This window comes from Cebus imitator, unplaced genomic scaffold (genome assembly GCF_001604975.1).
Source record: "Cebus imitator isolate Cc_AM_T3 unplaced genomic scaffold, Cebus_imitator-1.0 Scaffold18, whole genome shotgun sequence".
In the NCBI taxonomy this organism is placed as follows: Eukaryota; Metazoa; Chordata; class Mammalia; order Primates; family Cebidae; genus Cebus; species Cebus imitator.
In genome coordinates this window covers 19,678,923-19,704,102 of record NW_016107333.1, presented here as the reverse complement: position 1 = coordinate 19,704,102, position 25,180 = coordinate 19,678,923, and the positions used below count along the sequence as shown (strand labels likewise).

The 25,180-nt window shown below is 36.2% G+C and overlaps 1 protein-coding gene across 1 annotated transcript in view; it reads right to left on the bottom strand.

Annotated features, from left to right (window-relative positions):
- Positions 1–25,180, bottom strand: part of LOC108294803 (PARP1 binding protein) — a 69,846-nt gene that overhangs the window by 37,514 nt on the left and 7,152 nt on the right. The window contains exons 3-4 of the mRNA XM_017516789.2: positions 12,211–12,444; positions 6,440–6,547 (exon numbers count right to left, since the gene is read on the bottom strand). Coding sequence (XP_017372278.1) covers positions 6,440–6,547; positions 12,211–12,444 — 342 coding nt within the window. The remainder of the gene's footprint in view (positions 1–6,439; positions 6,548–12,210; positions 12,445–25,180) is intronic.

Genomic DNA, 25,180 nt, shown 5'->3' with positions numbered 1-25,180 from the left:
CAACCTCCGCCTCCCAGGTTCAAGCGATTTTCCTGCCTCAGCCTCCCAAGTAGCCAGTATTACAGGCACCCACCACCACACCCGGCTAATTTTGTATTTTTAGTAGAGACAGGGTTTCTCCATGTTGGTCAGGCTGGTCTCGAACTCCCAACCTCAGGTCATCCTCCAGCCTCAGCCTCCCAAAGTGCTGGGATTACAGGCATGAGTCACTGCACCCAGTCTCTGCTTATATTTCAAATGTCCTTTTATCTTTATTTTTACAGTAAATCACAATACTTCTATTAGGCAAGTCTATAATACGAGTTTCCATTTTAACTTCATAGTGCAATAGTCTACCTAAAACACAATTCTTTGTATTCCTTTGACATTTGGGAAGAATAACACAATTTACCAAAAATCAAAGCAGAGAAAAAGTGACATTCCTATTGTAATCAGAAACTTTTCCTACATTTAACTTAATGCAATCTCTATGTCACTGTTCTTCTGCTGTTCAGAATTAAGAAGAACTTAACAAATATGTATATACCTGATCCTAATTGGGCACAAAACCAGGGCTTCAACTCTCATATGTACAACTCGCTCTTTAAGGCTAGCAACTTTTGTCCTTCTGATCTGTGATGTTGGGCAAACACCAGCGAAAAATATCTTGGAGCCCTCACAGTTAGAGTGTTTCTTTTAACTCATGGCTACAATTGGAAATCTATCCCTGTCATTATGGTCAGATAACATGGCTGTTATGGTTTCCTTTCTCTTGTATTTACAAGTGAGTTTTAAAGAGACTCCCTGGAAAAGAAGACCACATAAGTACAGTTATGATGTTCAAGAGCAAGGGCCTAAATTGAAAAAATCCACAAGATTGAAGCCTTTACCAAGATACCAAAAATAAGGATACCGTTCTGTTTATTTGTTTAATAAACTGATACTATCCATACCACAAAGTATTTCCAATGTTTGTTTAGAAATTGGACAATTTTATTTAAGCTTTCTGGCTATTCCAAGTTTTTTTCCCTATCTTTTCTTACTGAGATGCAAATATTCAAACTCAGTTTGAAGAAAGTCAGTTTTTCTAAGTTTAGAAGATTAACAATTTATATGCTTTTTTTTTTAACTTCGTTTGCCAATGCATAAATGCTTATATATACACCAACAAAAAAAAGTTGGACTAAAACTAAGATACTTACATTTTTTTTTTTAACTGGTGATTTTTTTTTGGCCTTTATTTTACTATCCCCTTCCTTACTTTGAAATTTTTAAAGCAATGGTATAGTACCTTAGGAAAAATAAAATGAAGAAACAAAAATATTGTTTCTCAGATTCATTCCATTCACCTACTTGAAGATTCTGGTATGGTATTAGTGAACACATTTGATGGCCAAAATATATCTTTGCAAGACTGCAGCCCAAAAATCTACATTAGGATTTTAATTATAAATACATTGACTTCCAGCTAGGCATGGTGGCTCACACCTGTAATCCCATCACTCTGGGAGGCTGAGGCGGGTGGATCAAGGGTCAGGAGTTCAAGACCAACCTGGCCAACATGGTGAAAACCTGTCTTTACTAAAAATACAAAATTAGCCAGGTATAGTGGCATGTGCCTGTAATCTCAGCTACTCAGGAGGCTGGGGCAGGAGAATTGCTTGAATCCAGGAGGCAGAGGTTGCAGTGAGCCAATACTGCGCCACTGCACTCCAGCCTGTACAGCAGAGTGAAACTCCATCTCAGGGGTAGGGGGAAGAAATACATTGACTTCCAAAGAGACCTTGTAAAAAGAAAAATTAGAAACTGCAGGTAACAGGAGCACAGCTAAGAAGATGGCTGCCAATTTAAGAGTCCTCAGAAAAATCTAATCCATTAGTTGAACTAGTAGATAAAATTCTATTAGAAAATACAATTCAAGAAAGCAAAAGATAGAAATTAGAGAATTAACACAATGAAACAAACTATCAGTGGTGTTTAAATGAGGAAACTACATGTTTATAATCTTTAGTCACAGACACCCCTTTAAAGTTTATATCTATAAGCCGAAGTTCCTAACGCTTAATTCTTTTTGCATATGCAAATTAGTTCATTCCTTTTCAAAAATACACATATAACAAGTATAATTTCCTCCCTATAGCATATATAGACTAGATAAAAGAGATCTTTCTACCCTCTTGATATACAAATACACTGTTTAAACACCACTAAGATCAGGCAACTTGGCAATCACTTTGTCAAGATTTGGGGCATCAAGCGAAAAGAAAGGAAACCTAAGTGAAAAATTAATTTCAAGCAAGAGAAAATATTACAAATCACTAAAAGGAACCAGGTCTGGGCAGGAAACATTCAAGGTGGGCTTGGAATATTTTCTTGTACCAGAAAAGAAGAAAATGCTTGAAAAGTCTACTAGGGCCTGTAAAAAAGACACAAAAACCTGCTTGAAGCAGCTTCCTCTATTTTAGCCTTAAAGAATGAGTGTAACTGATTTAAAACACTGAATAAGTATAAATTCACGAGTCCATATAATAGGGTGCCAGCCCCCACACACCAGAGTTCAGTGGCGACAAAGGAATGAGAAAAAGACAGGTTAAGAATGCATAAAGTGAGACCAGTGCATAAACTAGAGGCTGCAGAGGCCCTGAGTTCTGGTTTCCACAGTATTTATTGAATACAATCATTTTTATCTATAGTGTAGATGGTAGGGTGAATCAGTGAAAGGGAGGCTGTGCATCAAACATAAAATTGATAGCAGTGGCGGTTTAGGTGAGTTTCTCAAGAGCTAAAAGCGTATGCTTATCAACAGATAATGTAGTTGGTAGGAGTGGGCTTAGCAAGGAGCCTATATGTCTGGTTACATTCCAGTGCTTCAAGGGAGTGTTATGTCCTTAAGCACTATGTTTAGAATATCAGAGTTTAGGACACTCTGCCTTGGGAACATGCTGGCAATAGAGAGTCCTTCCTCCCCAGAGGCCTCCTGTGGCCTTCCGTAATTTATTGTTCCTGATTTCTTTTATATATTACTTATAACCAGTTTATGTAGGCACACTGTAAATGCTTCCTCCATTGCTGCTTTCCCCAACACCTGAGTTTTCTCACAATATGATATAAAATGAAATACTCTGCATCAGTTCAGAAGTATTTCTTAAGAAATATTAAACTAAAATCTAAGCAACATTTTAGATGTCACTTCCAGTATTTTGGAAATACTGCAAATAAAGAAACAAGTTAAATAATACCACAAGGAATTAATCAAAAAAAAATTTTTTTAAGATTAGGGGAATTCTCTAAAGTAGTCTAAAGAGACATAAAGCTTTCAGAAGGTTAATTATTAAAATGAAAAAAAAAGATACATAAAGCCATTTTGGGGACAAAGGGAGAAATTTGAATATGAAAGTTAGTAAATGATATTTGAAAATACTTAAGTTTTCTCATTTATGACCATTATTTTGCAGTTATGTCATTACTTTTAGGAAATGTATGCTAAGGAACTTTAGGGATCCACATGATCCCTAAAGAAGGTCAGCAACTTACTTTCAAATAGTACAGAAAATAATATTAGATGCACATATAAAACACTTCATTAAATCCAGGAAGGAGACATACAGGTATTTGAGGGCACTGATAAAATATATATTTTAAGTGCAATCTATATAACATGGGACATTTATAAAAGAATCTACCTCAGCAGTGTTTGTTAAAAAATGAAGGTGATTCACCAAATGTGTTAACTTACTGGAGCAGGTGATTTTGAAAGTAAATGTATTTAAACCTTTTATATATTTCTAAAATATGTTGGCTGGGTACAGTGGCTCATGTCTATAATCCCAGCACTTTGGGAGACTGAGGCAGGCAAATCACTTGAGGTCTGGCCAACATGGTAAAACCCAGTCTCTACTAAAAATACAAAAATTAGCCAGGCATGGTGCCACACACTTGTAATCCCAGCTACTTGGGAGGCTGAGATGGAAGGATCGCTTGAACCTGGGAGGTGGAAGTTGCAGTGAGCAGAGATCATGCCACTGCACTTCAGCCTGGGCAACAGAGTGAGCCTCTGCCTCAAAAAAAAATAATAATAATCAAAATATATAAAATAAAAATAATTAAAATATGTTAAATATAATTTTACTTTTTGTGATACTCTTAAGTTCTCATCTTGTCAATGGTGATTTTACTAATCACAGAAACTTCTGTCGAGTTAAACTTTGTAAAATATTTAAGAAGGTTTATTCTAAGCCAAATATGAGTGATCATGGCCTAAGGTGCAGTCTCAAGAAATCCTGGAAAATGTGCCCAAGGTGGTTGGGTTATATCTTAGTTATATATGCTTTTTCTTTTTTCTTTTTTTTTTTTTTTTTGTGAGATGGAGTCTCACTGTGTCACCCAGGCTGGAGTGCAGTGGCACAGTGTCAGCTCACCGCAACCTCCACCTCCCTAGTTCAAGCAATGCTCCTGCCTCAGCCTACTGAGTAGCTGGGGTTATATATGTTTTAGAGAGACATAAGACATCAATCAGTACATGTGAGGTATACATTGGTTCAGCCTGGAAAGGTAAAACAGCTTGAAATGGGGCTTACAGGTCATAGGTAGATTCAAAGATTTTCCAACTGGCAAGCAACTGGTTGAAAGAATTATCATCTAAAGACCTGGAACCAGCAGAAAGGAGTCTCTGGTTTAAGATAGGGGGTTGTATATATGTGCCACATTTTCCCTGTCCAGTCTATCATCGATGGGCATTTGGGTTGGTTCCAGGTCTTTGCTATTGTAAACAGTGCTGCAATGAACATTCGTGTGCATGTGTCCTTATAGTAGAACGATTTATAATCCATGGATGAACCTGGAAACCATCATTCTCAGCAAACTGACACAAGGGCAGAAAATCAAACACTGCATGTTCTCACTCATAGGCGGGTGTTGAACAATGAGAACACATGGACACAGGGAGGGGAGCACTACACACTGGGGTCTCTTGGGGGGAAATAGGGGAGGGACAGCGGGGGGTGGGGAGTTGGGGAGAGATAGAATGGGGAGAAATGCCAGATATAGGTGAAGGGAAGGAAGGCAGCAAATCACACTGCCATGTGTGTACCTATGCAACAATCTTGCATGTTCTTCACATGTACCACAAAACCTAAAATGCAATTAAAAAAAAAAAAAAAAAAGATAGGGGATTGTAAAGACCAAGGTTCTTACTATGCAGATGAAGTTTTGTAGGCAGCCACCCTTAGATAGCAGGCCAGAGCAGTGGCTCACACCTGTAATCCTAAGACTTTGGGAGGCCAAGGCGGGCAGATCACATGAGGTTGGGAGTTCGAGGCCAGCCTGACCAACATGAAGAAACCCTGTCTCTACTAAAAATATAAAAGTTATCCAGGCGTGGTGGCGCATGCCTGTAATCCCAGCTACTCAGGAGGCTGAGGCAGGAGAATCACTTGAACCCAGGAGGCAGAGGTTGCGATGAGCTGAGATCTTGCCATTGCACTCTAGCCTGGGCAAAAAGAACAAAACTCTGTCTCAAAAAACAAAAAGAAAAGAAACAACAGATGGCAAAGGCTTCCTATTTTGACCTTTAAAAGGTGCTAGACTCTCAGTTACCTCTTCAGGATTGGGAGGGTCTGGAAAGGGAAAGATTTAGTTACATTAATAGAGATCCTTTACAGGTACAAATTTTCTTCACAAAAGACAGCTTTGTAAGACCATTTCAAAATATGGCAAAAAACATATTTTGGGAGAAAATATTTTTATTTCCTTCTATGTCATGTGATGTTATGCCAGAGTCAGGTGGGAGAGTAAACCACATTATAGAGGGTTAAATAAAACCCATCTGATGAGATTTTATGGTTTGGAAGGTATGACTTCCCAGGCCACTTAAGTAGGAGTTTGGGCAAGAGAGAAAAAAGGTCATAATTTGGTCCTATTTTCATAAGCACTACTACTATGTTTAGGGAGGTTACCATACATAATTAAGTACCCAGCATAGCGTTCAGCTGAAGGTAAATTATATTAGACCAAACTTGTATGAGGCACTACTTTTCTGTGGTTTATATGATAAACCCTATTATCCAAACTCCTGATATATGAGTTGTACTACTGCAAGGGGTACAGATGAGATTTTTCGATTGAGCATATGCTCCCTAGGATCAACCATCTAAAACAGAAAATGTGAAGTTTACCAAAGAGATTCAAAGAACTCTGACAAACTGGACCTTCAATTGCTTTCCTGATAGTCTGAATGATACTTATTTTTGTTCAATGCCTGTTACCTTGGCCCCAAACCATGAAGACTCTAATCACATTCTCACCAGCCTCCAAAATATTACTCTTTGCAAGTACAGTTTTAAACAAAATAAAGATTTGTTAAAAATTTTTTACAAAGCATTAGTCACTTTAAGGTACGGCCAAATTCAGTGATTTGAAAGGGATTATAATCTGCTTTAATTTACTCACAGTTTATCAGTACCTTTTCATTATCCTGGATGTATTTACTCCCTGGTGATATCGGTATACAAAGATCACTTTCATCCCCTACTGCATACTGTGTGCCAGATAGAAAATCCAGTAGTTGAGTCTGTAGAAAACATAGGGTATTACTTATAAAATGCTATGCTGACTATAAAAAAATACTTCACACAAAGCTCTACTCAGTGTCATTGATGTTTCAATGCAGTGTTACCTGACAATTGTTAGCAGTCATTAAGTAGGCATATAATTAAACTTCATAATGTAACTGCCCATGGATTCTTCCTGTCTGCTGCACAAATAAAGACCACATAACCGCAGTAAAGAAAGAGTTTAGGGTCAGGCAATGTGGCTCACGCCTGTAATCCTAGCACTTTGTGAGGACAAAGTGGGTGGATTGCTTGAACCCAGGAGTTCAAGATCAGCCTGAGCAACATGATGAAACCCTGTCTCTGCAAAAAATTATCTGAGCATGGTAGCGTATGCCTGTAGTCTCAGCTGCACGGGCGGCTGAGGTGGGAGGATCACTTGAGCCCAGGAAGGCTGCAGTGAGCTGTGACTGCACTACTGCATTCCAACCTGGGTGCCAAAGTGAGACTGTGTCTCAAAAAGAGTTTAATAGGCACGAGGCTGGCCACACCATGTAGGAGACAGAGTTAATATTCAAACCAATATCATCCAAGGCTCATAGGTTAGGGGGTTTTCAAAGGAAATTTGGAAGAAGAGGTCGGGGTGGCTAGGCTTGCTGCTGATTGGTGGGGGCAGAGATGAAATCATAGGGGATCAAAGCTGTCATCCTGCATGCCCAATTGCTTCTGGGTGGGTCCAGGTGGAGCCATGGGTGTCAGACATGCAAAATCCCTGAAGAGCTATATCAAAAGGCCAACCTACAATAATGGTGTTATCTGCTTGTTTCAGCTAAGGAAAATATGTATTATAACAAATATATTTATATCAAATATATTATGTATTTAATTATAGCCTTTTATGCATCTGTTTCTGTTTAACTCTTTTCTTCTGTTCTCCTACTTGGAAAAGTACCAAGCACTTCATGATTTCTTTAATATTTTTCTTTGTGTTTTAAATATTTACTGTGCTTAATTTTCAAGACCAATTTTGGTCTGAATTCATCCACCGTGTTGGGAATTCTGTTTTTTTTTAGTTGTCATAAAAATGATTTATTTATTTATTTTGAGATGGAGTCTCACTCTGTCGCCCAGGCTGGAGTCCAGTGATATGATCTTGGCTCACTACTACCTCCACCTCCTGGGTTCAAGCTGTTATCTGCCTCAGCCTCCCAAGTAGCTGGGATTACAGGCGCCTGCCACCACACTCTGATAATTTTTTTGTATTTTTATTAGAGATGGGGTTTCACCATGTTGGCCAGGCTGGTCTTGAACCCCTGACCTCATGATCCACCCGCCTCAGCCTCCCAAAGTGCTGGGATTATAGGCGTGAGCCACCATGTCTGGAAATGATTTATTTTTAATGAAAATCAGATGAAATTACTCTGAAGTATTTATCTCAGTGTTACGCAATTACACAGGAAAAAGTCTGCTTATTTATACTTTAATGTCATATTTGAAAAATTAATAAATTTCTCTCATTTTTATAAAACTGATAGTTTTATAACCAGATAATAACTGTCAAAGGAAAACAGTGAACAACTTGAATTGTCAGCTTATACAGGAGGAAATAGCTCATAAAACTTACAAATGTTTAAACATACTACACAGTAAATAAATTCTTACCACATATGTAGAATATCAACAGATGAAATTTACAGTAACCCAGTAACTGCAACTAGCAGCCAGCATCTAATCCCTCTTGTGAGTAATTTCATCTTTACATCTCTGTTGGAAACCTTAAAAGAAATGTGGATGCTCCCAGGGAGAACCAGATCCTTGATCTAGAATACTGTCCACCCATCCTGCAGTTTCAGAGTACAGCTTTACACCTGTCTCTTAAAACAGAACATCCTAGATGGACTTAGAATATATTATGTCTTGTGTTTTTCAATTCATTCTGAGATTTTGAAGAGGAGTTGCCCTTTTTATTCCATTCTACCAACAAGCTTTCATCTGCATCCCTGAGAAGAGTCAGCCTATCTGCCCAACATTTGAGAAAAGGAGCAGGGAGGCAGCAGAGCAAGGGATGCAGTTGGAAATGAAAGCATTCTTTGGTTTTTAGGAAGATAAAGAAAACTTTTTGATAAAATAGGAGATGCAAATATTTACAAAACTAAAATCTAGCTCTGTGTTTAGTAACATGTCCACAAAAAAGACATTTCTCTGAGATGCCTGGACTTCGGAGGTTTGCTGCTGGTTTTATGCTAAACTGAATGAAGCTCCTTGGGTCCCTGGTTTCTTCCTCTCAGCTTGGACAGTGAGTTGGTGCCAGGTGGCTTCAACGCTCTGAAGCAGGTGGCTGTCCCACTTGTCGCATGGCAGCTGCCATCTTCTTCAGGTCTTGTCTCTTCTGGATTGTGTTGGGAATCCCAGACAATCCCAAGTTTAGAGACCAGCTCCATGCACAGAGGGACTCTCCCTTCTGCTGCTCCTGGGTCAATGAGGCTGACACTGGTGGATCTTCCCCAGGAGCCAAGAGATCTGGGTCTGGCCCCCACTGCCCAATGGACCCCTTGGAGGCCTGGACAGCAGCAAGCCTTCTCTTTCTGAAGGTGGCAGTATAGTTGACCCCTGCAAGGTAGATCAGAAGATCCTAAAAAGTGTGCAGGCATCGGGGACCCACCTGCAGGACCTCATTCACTGATGTCGATGCATTTCCCAGCAGCCTCAGCGTCCAGCTAAGAACTGCTTCTGCAGAGGTGTTATATTTTATGAGCTTTCTCAAGGGTGGCCTTCTTATCACAAAAAAGTTCAAGCCAAGAACCTACACCCCCAGCTGCATTCTGCCCTGGGTAATTGCAGCACCCTTCACCATCCCCCCATCCCAGAGAGCCCAGCACCATGAAGCACCCTCAGTACCCCCACCAAGATCCAGGCCCATGCAGGTGTGCTGCCTTTTTCTTTTTTTTGTCAGCTCCATAGTTTTATGTTGAGGTGCTATGCTTGAATTTTCCCAGGTACCTAACATTTATATCATTCAAGTTGCTGTTATTCCCCTCCAGTAGCTCTGTTCTGTTAGGCATGTGTGTTGTCAGCTAACTCGTCCTTCTCTGGCTGCTGGAAACCCTTTAATGGTGTGTTGCTTTCTTCATTAGCTTTTTGGGACTCAGATCTGACTACTGACGTATCTTAAGCGATGACAGTTCTACAGGTAATGGAAGTTGAAACGGTCTCTATACTTACAGAGCATCAGTGGAGAAACAAGCAGGCTACCAGTCATCTGCTGAGGCTAAGGAAGAGTCCTGTGTTCTTCCAAGCCTTATCAACAGGAAGTGAGCCCAACCATTCAGCTACTTCTTGGCGTAAGGGTCAGGGAATCTGAGCGTACCCAGAGAGGGCATCTGCTGACCTTCCCCCAAAGATGTCCACAGATCTCCGAGGCTAAGCTCTTCTTATGATCAACCATTTCTGCTCTTCACCTCAGGTCTCTGATCCCATCTTCCAGATACTTGCTCAGTTCATGAGAAAGCAATCCCTGTACCAAATCTCTCTACTTAAGATTCCAGTTACAATCTAAGGCTTTGTATGCTCCGAGATGCCCATGGGCCCTGTATCCATTTTCCTTGGAAGAGGAATAATAGGGAGGAAAGAGGCAATGTTCAAGTGACCACATTCCCAGAATTACCCTGACTTAGCTTTATCTTAATTTCTCATAATCCCTGCCTTATTTCAGCTTCAACAAATGTGAAACAAAGAAATTTTATCATGATCATGAAAATTCAGGATCATGGAATTCAAAACTGTTTGGAATATTCTAATAAGTATCTTTAAAGAGACTTTAGCATATATTGGGATTATGGTTAGTACATTTTTGAGAAATCAATCTAGGGATATATTTTCCTGTCTATTTTTTCCCTGCACTGGAAATTTCCCTAGAGTAAACAGTATCAGAGATTAAGTTGTTAGTCTTCCAGGATTAAAATGCAGAACATTTTTACTTCACGTACTACCATCTTAGCAGCTTCAATTTTATTCCTGGTGACATGATGACATTTGGAGAGTCTCCCACATAGACAACCTCAAACATGTACCCTGATATATATCATACCATAACTTTACCCACTCAAATGAAGAGACTTAGTAGAGGAATTAGACAACGGCAAGGAATAGAATGAAAACAATGTGCCTGAAGACCTCAGGTAGATTATACTACCACTGGCTTTTAAGATCTTTATTGCTTCTACAATCCACTACTTATGTATGAATAAGCCTCTCTAAATCAACTATGTAAAAAGTAGACAAAAATCATCTCTGTAAGTAGGCAAATAAAATATAGCTAAGGAAGAATTTAAAAAAACTATCTTCACAAGTATCCTAACCATAGTATAGTTGTATATGTGTGTGGATGCGTTTTGAGGAAGCTATAACAAGGCAAAGGTTTCTGTGACAGTTCAATGAGGCAAAGACAGTAAACTGCCTGCCAATATCCATTTTCCCTTTCTTCCCCAGTAATGGCACTTTTGTTTTTATTCTGGCAAGTTATTACCCAGAATAAAATCTATATTCTCCATCCTCCCTTGCAGCTTGTTGCAGCCATGTGACTAACTTTTTGGCAATAAGATGAAAGAAAAAAGCTATGTAACCTTAATAGAAAAGCAAAGTGCTGTTCTTCCTTACTATTTCTTGGTACAAGGAATACCAGTATGATGAATATAATGGCTGGAGCTCCAACAGTCATCTTGGACCATAAGATGGTCTTGACGGTAGAGACCAAGGACTAAAATGGGTGAGCAGAATGACAGAAGCAGCCCAGGTCTCTGATAACCATGGAGCTATCCCATCAGTCCTGTTTGCATCTTTAGATATCTTACATAAAAGTTGAAATTCTATTTTCCCCAAACCACTATTGTAGTGGAGGTTTCTGTTATAATCAGCTAAAATGCTATTCCCAAGTATTATATTAAAATATTTATAAAATAATTGAATATCTTAGAAAATATAGTAAACATTTTCTTCTAATTCATGTACAGTTATTTATTACCACTATTTAACTACTACTTTATTGGCACTCAGTAAATGTTCAAATAACTAAAAATATTTTCAACACTTTAAAAATAACAAGATATGCCCAAATATGTTCTAAAACAGTTTATAAATTCTAACGTAGACAAAAGCAAACTGCAAGGGGTACTACTCCATTTAATTTTTAAATTTTTACTCCATTAAAAAATGCTGGTTCAAAAAAGGAATAGTCTATTATCTTATGTATATTGCATAATACTATTCTCATAAATGGTACCTATATGTAGTAAAATAACATTACAAAAAGCCATACCAATCATTTATCCAACATGTGCCAAATGAACAAATGCACACTCAACCAATAAATTTAAATACAAAAGCAATCTTTGATATAATTCAAAAAGAAATCAGGCATTTGGGACTAATTTCTTTGTTACAATTTTTTGGCCTAAGAAGCTATTCTTATAGCAACCAAATAACAGTAGCACAAGTCCAACAAAATTTACCACCAGAAGATTTATTTCAAGTAATAACTAGCTTTCAGGTAGCTAAATTTTCCCATTTTATCATGATTCACTAAGCAAAACATTACCAAGTTACTATAACCGGGGAAACCTTAATTCAAAATAAATTGAAGTAAATTTTAATTTGATTAAAAAAGAATTGTTTAAAAAATACTTACAGGGGATATTCTGTTATTATTTTCACAATTAGAAGTCAGAGTCCTACATTTTTTATAAACATCAATCAGATCTAACGTATTACTATTCTTCAAGAAATCATCATAAATCTTCCTAATGTCCTCATAATGGTCAATCACGTCCATATTTTCAACTGGTAAGTTCAATTTCTCATGGAGTAAATATTTCCAGGTCAATAAAACATCACTGAGAGAAACTGTAAATTCTCCATTGTGCTGAAAAAGATGATGCCAAGAAGAAAAAAAGATAAAGTTGGGTGCCAGAATATTCAATAACTTACAACTGAGATAAGAAATACAAATTAAATTTTGTCAAAGTTTACATTCAATTTTTATGGGTTTGAAGAGAACACCCAAGTTGAACTATGAGACAATTTTAGAAATCAGATATAAAAGAAAAATGTTTCCATGACTTCATAAAATATGAACAACTAAGGCAAGTTTGTACCTGACAAAACTGGTAAATATATAGTCACTGTTACATTTCTTGAAATTCGCCAGATTTCTTCCACCCAAAGTGGACGAATGAGTGGGCAGTAAGCTATACTTAAGTACTATTGAGGGGGGAAAATTTTTATTCTTTTTAGTTCCTTTTAGTTCTTTTGGCTAATCTATTTTTAATCTCGTATTTAAAATTCTCAATGCCATAGTGAATTCCCACATAACATAATATTCTAAGTGTTTAGTCTTAAAATATGGTCATCAAGATTAATTTTTCAAATTATGTTTCATAACTATTACAAGGAGAGCAAAACATCAGTGCTAAAACCTTGAGCCAGAGAATAATTTTGACTCTTCTCAGCTCATGGACACATGAAACTATAACAAATAAGAACTAAGAAGACATGGTCAGGTTTCTTTCTATAAGTTGTCAGATGTTACTAATCAGGCAAAATTATTCTTTTTCTTTTTCTTTTTTGACAGACTTTCTATTTTTCCCACAAAAAATGAAACAGATTATAACCTATCTACAGTGCCGTATAGTTGCTAGAGACTCACTAATGTTACCAACATGTTTGTATGCCAATATTTTATCTAACTATAAAGCTTTCTTTAAAGTCTTCTTCAGTATCTACATAATAAATTCTTTCAGTGAACAAGTTGAAGGTTTTTTTTAATTGATTCAATTCTGTTCCCTCATTAATATTCTAGAAATTAATAACGGTGCCTTCCAAAAGCGGCCAGCCCCACTTCAGCAAAAAATTCTAACTACTCCTTTCTAATACAGCATGAGTACCAAATATTTTTAAGTATCCATATATGGTTTACAAAATGTAATACATTGCTGCCTTCCATAATTAAGTTTCTTTATATTTTCGTAGTTTCTGCTAACACCAAGATCTGTCCATTAACTGCATTTAAAGATGGGTGGGTGTTAAAGTACAACTATAGTTCACTAGAACTAAATTGCAATATAATCTTTACCCAGCAAAAACCAATAGAAAGAAATCAAACATACCCAAATATTATTTTCTCTATATTTGACCTTTTAAATCTACATCTTTATACTTCTTATAATTAGCCACTGTTACTATCCAAATTTAAGACAAAGTATCCAAACTGCCTTAAAATAAGTAGCTCTTTACTCATCTATATAAACACAACTAAAAAAATCATCCTTGACTGGGCACAGTGGCTCATGCCTGTAATCCCATCACTCTGGAAGGCCGAGGCTAGTGGATCACAAGGTCAAGAGATTGAGGCCATCCTGGCCACCATAGTGAAACCCCATCTCTACTAAAAAAAAAAAAAAAAAATATATATATATATATATATATATATACACACACACACACACACACACACACACACACACACACACAAATTAGCTGTGCCTGGTGGTGTGTGCCTGTAGTCCCAGCTACTCAGAATGCTGAGGCAGAAGAATCGCTTGAACCAGGGAGGCGGCAGTTACAGTGAGCCGAGATTGCGCCACTACACTCCAGCCTGGCAACAGAGACTCTGTCTCAAAAATAAAAAAAAAAAAATTAGCGTCATTGTCCTTAGTGCAGGGGCCTGTTGTATCATGAAAACGGAAATTAATTCTATACATAAACTAGTTCAATGAATAACCAAAAAAAAAAAAAATCAGTAACTCTCAAACATTGGATTTATTTTCCAAAAGTAGGACATAGTTGTAATTTTCCAGTACTGCACCAAAAACTATACACTTTACTCCCCAACCCCGCAAAGGTTACACACCAGAAAATTTCCAAATGGTATTTAAATTAAATAAATCCAGTTATTTAGAGTTTTTAAACTGTTTTATCTCAAAAATTCCTACAACTATTTTTAGTCTGACATCCTTCATGTTTAAAATAAATTAAGATTTTGTGTAATGTAAATGCACAACTTATTCTTACCCTTTTGACTATAATTAGTTAAAGTAAAACTATGCAAGCTCTTGATCTTGTGAGAAAAAGTTTTGACTAGATTAACAGTGTTTATACTGGGATTGTAAAAACATTTTAAATCCAAATAAAAATGCACTCCAGATATCAGTTTTCATGATCAGGTGCCCACCATGACAGCATATTCTATTATTTAAACCAGTAACAACTGATTTAGAGAGTCTGTGGTCAAATCAGAAAATATTTTGCTAGGAAAATATGCCAGCTGGCTAACATATTAAGGAAGTTCAAAATGTTCAGCACTTTAATTCTCTGATGAACATAAGAAGGATTATATTTCACAAGAATAAAATGAGAAAAGCAAGTTACACATTTTCCAGAGCACTTGTGCTTTGTACATTATATCATATTTTTCTAATAATGCAAAATTTTAAATAAATTTTACATTTTTAATTAACTAGATGTTTTGTTGTCATTAAAGATAGATCTACTTAAGGGCACTAATGGACTATGTGATCTTTGGTAAGATACTGAAACCCGAGTCAGTTTCGTTGGTTATAAAATGAGATTACACAGATGAAATAACACCTCGCAAATGATAGGTAATCAAAAATGTCAATTTCCTTTCTCTTTTCCTATTTAAAGTAAAATCATTGTTTTGAGGGGAAAGAGTGGTGATAAATATAATACAATTTTAAAAACCTGTTTCTTCTTACTTGTTAGATCACAGTTACATCATTTTCAAATCTGACAGTCAATCACAGGTACTATAATTGCTTTCCATAAAGGTATAAAATTAATACCTTCATCTGTTTTATGCAATGGAATATTGTAAGCTTCTCAGTAAGACAATTTAAGGCAAAAAATAGCCTCTATTAACACAATTGTCAGATGCTAACTAAGAAGCTAATTCCAAAGAAAGAAAGCCAAAATATTATTTGCCACCTAATCAAGTCATATATATCTGCCATATGATGAAGTCAAAAGTCCTATGAATCTATAAAGGTTAAATCTTTAGCAGTATAAAACTACTAGAAAGGTGTTACATGATTCCAACTAAAAAATTTACCCTCTCAAAAAACATGCTAGAAACCTAAAACTCAAAGTGTATTTTAACATATCTTTTCTTTTCTCCCACTTAAACAGTTAAGAAAAACAAATATGTCATTAGACAGACTAACAACTCTACTAGGTATTCAAAAGTTTTACCGTAGTCAAATTCAGTTGTAAGAACTATACTTTAAGACTCATACTCTCAAGACCTAACACCATAAAAACTCTAGAAGAAAATCTAGGCGATACCATTCAGGACATAGGCATGGCCAAGGACTTTATGACCGAAACACCAAAAGCAATGGCAACAAAAGCCAAAATAGACAAATGGGATCTAATTACACTCAAGAGCTTCTGCACAGCAAAAGAAACTGTAAAGGAGTGAACCGGCAACCAGCAGAATGGGAAAAAAATGTCTGCAATCTACCCATCTGACAAAGGGCTAATATTCAGAATCTACCAAGAACTTAAATTTATAGGAAAAAAACAAACAACCCAATCAGAAAGTAAGCAAAGGATATGAACAGACGCTTTTCAAAAGAAGAAATTTATGCAGCCAACAAACATATGAAAAAAGGCTAATTATCATTGGTTATTAGAGAAATGCACATCAAAACCACATTGAGATACCACCTCATGCCAGTTAGAATGGTGATCATTAAAAAATCAGGAGACAAGAGATGCTGGAGAGGATGTGGACAAACAGGAATGCTTTTACACTGTTGGTGGGAGTGTAAATTAATTCAGCCATTGTGGAAGACAGTGTGGCAATTCCTCAAGGATATAGAAATAGAAATACCATTTGACCCAGCAATTCCATTACTGGGTATATACCCAGAGGATTATAAATCATTCTATTATAAAGACACATGCACACATATGTTTATTGTGGCACTGTTCACAATAGCAGACTTGGAACCAACCCAAATGTCCATCAATGATGGACTGAATAAAGAAAATGTGGCACATATACACCATGGAATACTATGCAGTCATAAAAAAGGATGAGTTCATGTCCTTTGCAGGGATGTGGATAAAACTGGAAACCATCATTCTCAGCAAACTGACACAAGAACAGAAAACCAAACACCGCATGTTCTCACTCATAAGTGGGTGCTGAACAACAAGAACACATGGACACAGGAAGGGGAACATCACACACCGGGGTTCTGGGGGGTGGGAGGCTAAGGGAGGTATAGCAGGGGGTGGAGGGATGGGGGAGGGATAGCATTAGGAGAAATACCTAATGTAGATCATGGGGCAATGGATGCAGCATACCACCACTATGGCACATGTATACGTATGTAACAAACCTGCACGATCTGCAAATGTACCCCAGAACTTAAATCATAATAAATACATTTAAAAAAAAAAAAGACTCATGTTCTCAAACTTCAGAGAATTCAAAATCTAAATAGAGCTCAAACACAGGATAAAAAATATAGGTAATGGATATATATAAAACAAACTCTATCTACCTTTTATTACTATATGCTACTTATAAATGCACCTGCAGACATACATGTACATTGTTTCATACTGTTGAGTGCTTGGAAGTCTGAGCACAGTCGAGGAGGCCTGAGCTAACCCTGCATGTGAAAAGTTGAAATAAAGCTGAACTGCAACCCACCGCACCACTACACATGTGCACACACATACACTAACTGTGAAAAGCTCAGTTACAACTCACCTCTTCTTTCCCACTCAGAGATTGAACTTTCACATTGAATTAAGTGAATTAGTAAGTAGAAAATTAGCAAGTAGATAGAGACCCAGAGTGACTGCTGCATAGACAAATCCTGAAGAAAAACTGACTTGGATTGAATATTTCAGTATGTCAGAATTTTTACAATAAGGGTTAAATTTTTTTCAGGGTACATTTCACTTAGCTTGTTGATAAAATCTATTTATATCTTTAGAAGTAATTCATAAATAAATGAAAGGAGGTGATTTGAATATAGTCTCATTTCAAAATAACAGTCTTCAATCAGTATACAACACTGATTCTTAAAAATTGCCTAAATTTCGCTCTCATTATTTTCCAGTGTATAGTCACCAAGGTTAACACTTAGCTAGTCTATTTTATTTATTCAATATTCTCATAATCCATCATTTACCTTAGTACTATTTCTTTACACTACTAAAGAAGGATAAAAAAAATAAAAATAGGGTATCTAGCTTAAGTGACTGAGTTAACAATGGCACATACCAATAAGACTATGAATGGGAAAGTAAGCTGAAAAAACAATGTGCTCTACTTTAAAAACTGATGTGGAAACAGTGCTGGAACACCAAGGTAAAGATGATCATATTAGACTTAAGACTCAGTAGCTTACATAAATGCAGGTAGAACAGTGTAAAGGAAATGCATCTAGTGAAAGTAAGTAAAATGGAGAAAAGGTAAAACTAGAAGATCACCCCACCCTCAAATTATGCCACTCTGGCAAATTGAAAATCTAAGTTAAAAGTTCTTGAAAAATAGCAGGTGCAAGATGATCACTATGAACTTCCTTCTGTTTCTTCAAAGCAGAAGACAAAATTCACATGTGAAGATACCCTCTTTATACAAGTAATAGTCTTATCAACAAGGAGTGTAAGCTGAGGTCCAGGAAAATCTATACAACCAAACCTTATTAAACTAAGCTTTATTTCCTGGCCACTACTCTATCCAATTAAACACCCTAGGCCAAGTTCCTTTGTCTTGTTACATTTTCATTTTACTACTCATTCTTCCATTCAGTAAGTGTTCAACTCTAACTTGTCTTTTGGTCTTCATTTCCTTATGAATGTTCCTGTGCCATGTAAAACTCATATTAAATTTGCATGATTTTCTCCTGTTGATCTGTCTGACGTCAATTTAATTCTCAGGCCCAGCCAAAAAAACTCTAAAAGGGTGGAGGTAAAATTTTGCCTCCCTTACAGTACCAACAAAATTTATAACAAAGAGAATATCTAAAATACATATAGAAATATTCCAAATATGCCAGGCACCTGTAATCCCAGCACTTTGGGAGGCCGAGGTGGGTGGATCATGAGGTCACGAGATCCAAGACCATCCTGGCCAACACGGTAAAACCACATCTCTACTAAAAACACAAAAATTAGCTGGGCATGGTGGTACATGCCTATAATCCCAAGTACTCGGGAGGCTGACGCAGGAGAATTGCTTTAACCAGGGAGTCAGAGGTTGCAGTGAGCCAAGGTCATGCCACTACCCTCCAGCCTGGTTGACAGAGTGAGACTCCATCTCAAAAAAAAAAAAAAAAAAAAAAAAAAAAAAAAACTGAAGACGTCAGACAGTGGCTCATGCCTGTAATCCCAGCATTTTGGGAGGCGGAAGCAGGCAGATCCCTTGAGCCCAGGAGTTCAATACCAGCCTGAGAAACATTGAGGAACTCTGTCTCTATAAGAAATAAAAGAATTAGCTGGGCATGGTGGTACATGCCTGTAGTCCCAGCTACTTGGAAGGCTGAGGTAAAAGAATCACCTAAGCCTGAGGAGGCTGAGGTTGCAGTGAACCAGATTGTGCCACTGCACTCCAGCCTGGGTAACAGAGCGAGACCCTGTCTCACAACAAAAACAAAAACAGGGAGACAAAAACAAGAGTAAAATAAGCAAAGGATAGAAACAGAAAGTCTATGAGGAGAATACCTCCTGGCCCCACAAAATGAGTTTGAAAGTGTTTTCAACCGGGCGCAGTGGCTCACGCCTGTAATCCCAGCACTTTGGGAGGCTGAGGTGGGCGGATCACCTGAGGTCAGAAGTGCGAGACCAGCCTGACCAATACGGTGAAACCTTGTCTTTAAAAATAAAAATAACTTTAAAAATGAATTAAAAAAAAAAGAAAAGAAAGAAAGTGTTCTTTCTTCTGCATGCTTTTGGAAGAGTTTGAGAAGGATTGGTATTAGTTCTTTAGATGTTTGGTAGAATTCAACAGTAAAGCAATCAGGTCCTGGGCGTTTCTTTAATAAAAGACTTTTTATGACTAATTCAATATCCTAACTTTTTATTGGTATATTTAGATTTCCTATTTCTTTGTGATTCAGTCATGGTAGATAGTATGTGCCACAGAATTTATCCATTTCTTCTAGGTTATCCAATTTGTTGCCATACAAATTGTTCATAGTATACTTTTATGATCTGTTTTATTTCTGTGGTATTAGTTGTAATGTATTCTTTTTCATTTCTAATTTTTTTGAGTCTTTTTTTCCTTAGTTTACTTTGAGGTTTGTTGATTTCGTGTATCTTTTCAAAAAGTCAGTTCTTAGTTTCGTTGATCTTTCTATTGCTTTTCTAGTCTCTATTTCATTTACTTCTGCTCTCATCTTTATTATTTCCTTCCTTCTGCTAAGTTTGGACTTAGTGTATTGTTCTTTTCCTAGTTCCTTTTGGTGTAATGTTAAATTTAAGATTTTTTTTTTCATGTAGGTGTTTACTGCTATAAGCTTTCCTCCTAAGATTGCTTTTGCTCCATCCCATAAGATTTGGTATGTTGTACTTCCTTTTTTTTTTTTTTTAAGATCTTTAAAATTTGCTTTTAATTTATTCTTTGAACCATTGGTTGCTCAGGAGCATGTTGTTTAATTTCCATGTGTTTGTTAATTTTTTTTAAATTCTTCCTGTTACTGATTTCTAGTTTCATACCTTTGTAATCAGAAAAGACACTCAGTATGATTTCTATCTTCTTAAATTTGTTAAGAATTGTTTTGTGGCTAAAATATCATCTATCTTGAAGAATGTTCTGTGTACACTTAAGAACTCTTCCAAAAAATTGAAGAGGGAATACTTCCAAACTCATTTAACGAAACAAGCATGACGTTGATACCAAAACCACCCAAGAACACTACAAGAAAAAAAAAAATTAGAGGTCACTATCCATAATGAACACATATGCAAAATCCCTCAACAAAATACTAGGAAGCCAAGTTAAACAGCACATTAAAAGGACCACTCATGATGGTAAAGTCAGATTCATACCAGGGATGATTCAACATATGCAAATCTGTAAGCAAAATATGCCACATAACAGAATGAAGAACAAAACAATATAATCATTTCAAAAGATACAGAAAAATCATTTGACAAAATTAAATATCCTCTCATTATACAAATTGTCAACACATTAGATATAAAAGAAAATATTTCAACATGAGAAAGGCCATATACGACAAACACACACCTAATATCATACTCGATAGTGAAAAAAGTTGAAAGCTTTCTCTCTAAGATCAGGAAAAAGATAAGGATGCTTATACTTCCCGCTTCTATTCAACATAGTACTAGAAGGTGTAGCCAAAGTGGTTAGGTAAGAAAATGAAATAAAAGGCATCTGAATTAGAAAGAAAGTAGTGAAACTGTTCCCGTTTATAGATAACATGTTTCTCATATACAGAAACACCATAAAGATTCTACCAAAAACCATAAAATAAAATTCTGTAAAGTGGCAAGATACAAAAATCAAATTACAAAAATCAGTATCATTTCAATATACTAAAGACAATCTGAAAAAATAATCCAGAAAACAATCCCATTTACAACAGCTATAAAAACACAAAATTTTTACAAATAAATTTAACCAAGGACATGAAAGATCTGCACACTGAAAACTATAAAACATGGATAAAAGAAATTAAAGAAGATACAAATACATGGAAAGTTATCCCATATTGATGAAATGAAGAATTAATATTGTTAAAATGTCCATATTATCCAAAGCAATACACAGATTCAATGCAATCCCTGACAAAATTCCAATGCCATTTTTGAGAGAAATACCAAAAACAATTCTAAAATTTGTATGGAAGTACAAGAGACCCCAAACAGCCAAAACAATCCTGAGCAAAAAGAACAAAGCTGGAGGCATCACACTACCTAACTTCAAAATATACTACAAAACTATGGTAATCCAAATAGCATGGTACTAACATAAAAATATACAGAAAGACCACTGGAACAGAACTGAGAACCAAGACATACATCCACAAATTTACAGGCAATTGGTTTTCAAAAAAAATATCAAGAACACCTAATGGCAACTGGTTTTCAAAAAATGATATCAAGAACACCTAATGGGGAAAGAAAAGTTTAATCAAGAAATGTTGGGACAACTGGGTATATCCCTGCAGAAGAATGAAATTAAACCCTTATCTCATCCTTAACTCAAAATGGATTTTTTCTTCCAAACTTTTAAGTTCAGGGATACATGGGCAGGTTTGTTACATAGGTAAATTCATGTCATGTGGGTTTGTTGTACAAATTATTTCTCTTTTTTTTATTTTCTTTTTTTGAGACAGGATCTCACTCTGTCACTGTCACCCAGGCTGGAGTACAGTGGCAGGATCTTGGCTCACTGCAACCTCCACCTCCCAGGTTCAAGCGATTCTCCCACTTCAGCCTCCCAAGTAGCTAGGATTACAGGCATGAGACACCATAGCCTGGCTAAATTTTTTTATTTTTAGTAGAGATGGATTTCAACATATTGGCCAGATTGGTGTCAAACTGCAGACCTCAGGCAATCCACCCACCTCAGCCTCCCAAAGTGCTGGGATTACAGGCATGAGCCACTGTGCCCAGCCCCTTGCCTACTTCTCAACGGGGTTGTTTTTTTCTTGTAAATTTGTTTAAGTTCTTAATAGATGCTAGATATAAGACTTTTGTGCGATCCATAGTTGGTAAACATTTTCTCCCATGCTGTATGTTGTCTGTTTACTCTGTTGATAGTTTTGTTTGCTATGTAGAAGCTCTTTAATTAGATACTATTTGTCAATTTTTACATTTATTGCAATTGCTTTTGGTGTCTTCATCATGAAATTGTTGCCCATGCCTGTGTCCAGAATGGCATTGCCTAGGTTGTCTTCCAGGGTTTTTATAGTTTTGGGTTTTACATTTAAGTCTTTAATTCATCTTGAGTTGATTTTTATCTGTGCTGTAAGGAAGGGTCCAGTTTCAATCTTCTGCACATGGCTAGCCAGTTATCTCAGCACCATTTATTGAATAGGGAATCCTTTCCTTATTGCTTGTTTTTATCAGCTTTGTTGAAGATCAGATGGTTGTTGGTGTGTGGTCTTATTTCTGGGCTCTGTAGTCTGTTCCATTAGTTTATGTGTCTGTTTTTGTACCAATACCATGCTGTTTTGATTATTGTAGCCCTTTAGTGCAGTTTGAAGTCAGGTAGTGTGATGCCACCAGCTTTCTTCTTTTTGCTTAGAATACCCTTAGCTATTTGGGCTCTTTTTGGGTTCCATATGAATTTTAAAATAGCTTCTTCTAGTTCTGTGAATAATGTCATTGGTAATTTGACAGGAATAGCATTGAATCTATAAATTGCTTTGGGCAGTAGTCAAGTCTAGAAGCAAATAAGGAATGCAACCTCATTCACAATTGCCATAAAAAGAATAAAATACATGGAAATATAGTCAGCCAGCGAGGTGAAAGATCTCTACAATTAAAAGAAATCAGAGATGGCACAAACAAATGGAAAAACATTCCATGCTCATGGCTCATGGGGAAAGAACAGTCTAATCAATAAATGTGGGGACAACTGGATATCCAGTTGTCAATGCTCATGGCTAGGAAGAATAAATATCAAAATGGATTAAGGGCTTAAATTTAAGATTTGAAACTGTAAAAGTCCTAGAAAAAACCATAGAGGAGAAGCTCCATGATACTGATCCAGGGAATGGTTTTTTGGACATAAATTCAAAAGCAAACACAACAAAAGCAAAAATAGGTGAATGGGATTATATCAAACTAAAAAGCTTCTGCACAGCCAAAGAAACTATCAACATAGTGAAAAGACAATCTATGGAATGAGAGAAAATACATCAAAGTCATATATTGGATAAAAAGTTAATATCCAAAATATATTTTAAAAACTCAATAATAAGAAAACAACCCCATTTTAAAAAAATGGGCAAAGAAGCAGGATGCAATGGCACATGCCTACAGTCTCAATTACATGGGAGGCTGAGGCAGGAGGATTCTTGAGCCTCAGAATCCAAGTACAGCCTGGGCAACATATTGAGACTCTGTCTCTAAATAACACATTTTAAAAATAATTTTTAAGAATTCGACAAATGATCTGAATAGACATTTCCCAAAAGAAGACACACAAATTGCCTAGAGGTATATAAAAAATGCTCAACATAACTAATCATCAGAAAACTGCAAACAAAAACCACAATAAGTTATCACCTGTTAGAATGACCATTACTGAAAAAACAAGTGTTTAAAAAAATGTGAAAAAAAAGGGAACCCTTGTACACTGTTGGTAGAAATGAAATTAGTATAAGCATACAGCATAACAGTTTCTCAAAAAATAAAAAAACTATCATATGATCCTGCAATCCCAATACTGGGTATATATCCAAAGAAATGAAATAGTAGTAGAGAGAGATCCGTACTCCTATGGCCATTGCTGCGTTGTTCACAAAAGTCAAGATATGGAATCAACCTAAGTAACCATCAGTTTATGAATGGATAGAAAATGTGGTATATATACACAATGGAATGCTATTCAGCCTTACAAAAGAGGGAAGCCTGCCATTTGTAACAACATGGATGTACCTGGAGAACATTATATTAAGAGAAATAAGCCAGGCATAGAAAGACAAATACCACATGATCTCACTTACAAGTAGTGTGTTAAAAAGTAGAACTTATAGAAGTAGAAAGACAACGATGGTTACTAGGGGATGTGGGGGCACAATGGGTGGGGTGGAAGGGGAGATACTCATCAAAGTATATACAATTTCAGTTAGGAGGAATAATTTTAAGGGATCTATTGTACAACATGGTGTTGATAGTTAATAACACTGTGTTGTATCTTTGAAAACTGTTTAAAGAATACATTTTAAGTGTTTTCACCACAAAAATGTTGAGAATGTGATGTAATGTATATTAATTTGCTCTGTTAAGCCATTTTACAATGTACATATATTTCAAAATATATTATACATAATAAATAAAATTTTTTGTCAATTTAAAAAACTAAATGTTTTTTTAAATTAAGTGATTTGTCTAAGGCCATCAGCCAAAAGGCTGAACTAGGCTATGAACCCAAGCCAACTGACTCCTGAGCGTTTATTCTTAGCTATAATACAAAACTGCTCTGTTTTATTAACAATATATTTTGAATATTTTTCTATGTCAATATAGGTACATCTACCCAAGCTATTTAATTATTGTATACTATTCCACTGGTGATTTATAATGCTATATAGAACCAAACTCCAAGTGATACACATTTAGATTATTTCTAGTTTATTTCATTATTAAAAATGAATCTACTATGAACAACAAGATACTTAAATGATCAAATAAACATTTAAATAAATTTTTAAACATGGTAGTTGTCTGGAAAATTAAAATGAAATACCACTTTTTTCTAATAAAATTTGCCATCTAATATGGAAAGAGGGATTTAAAAAATGGTACTCTCTTCCATTGCTGACATAAATGTAAATTCTTTTTTTTTTTTTTGAGACAAGGTCTCACTCTGTTGCCCAGGCTAGAGTGCACTGGCATGATCTCGGCTCACTGCAACCTCA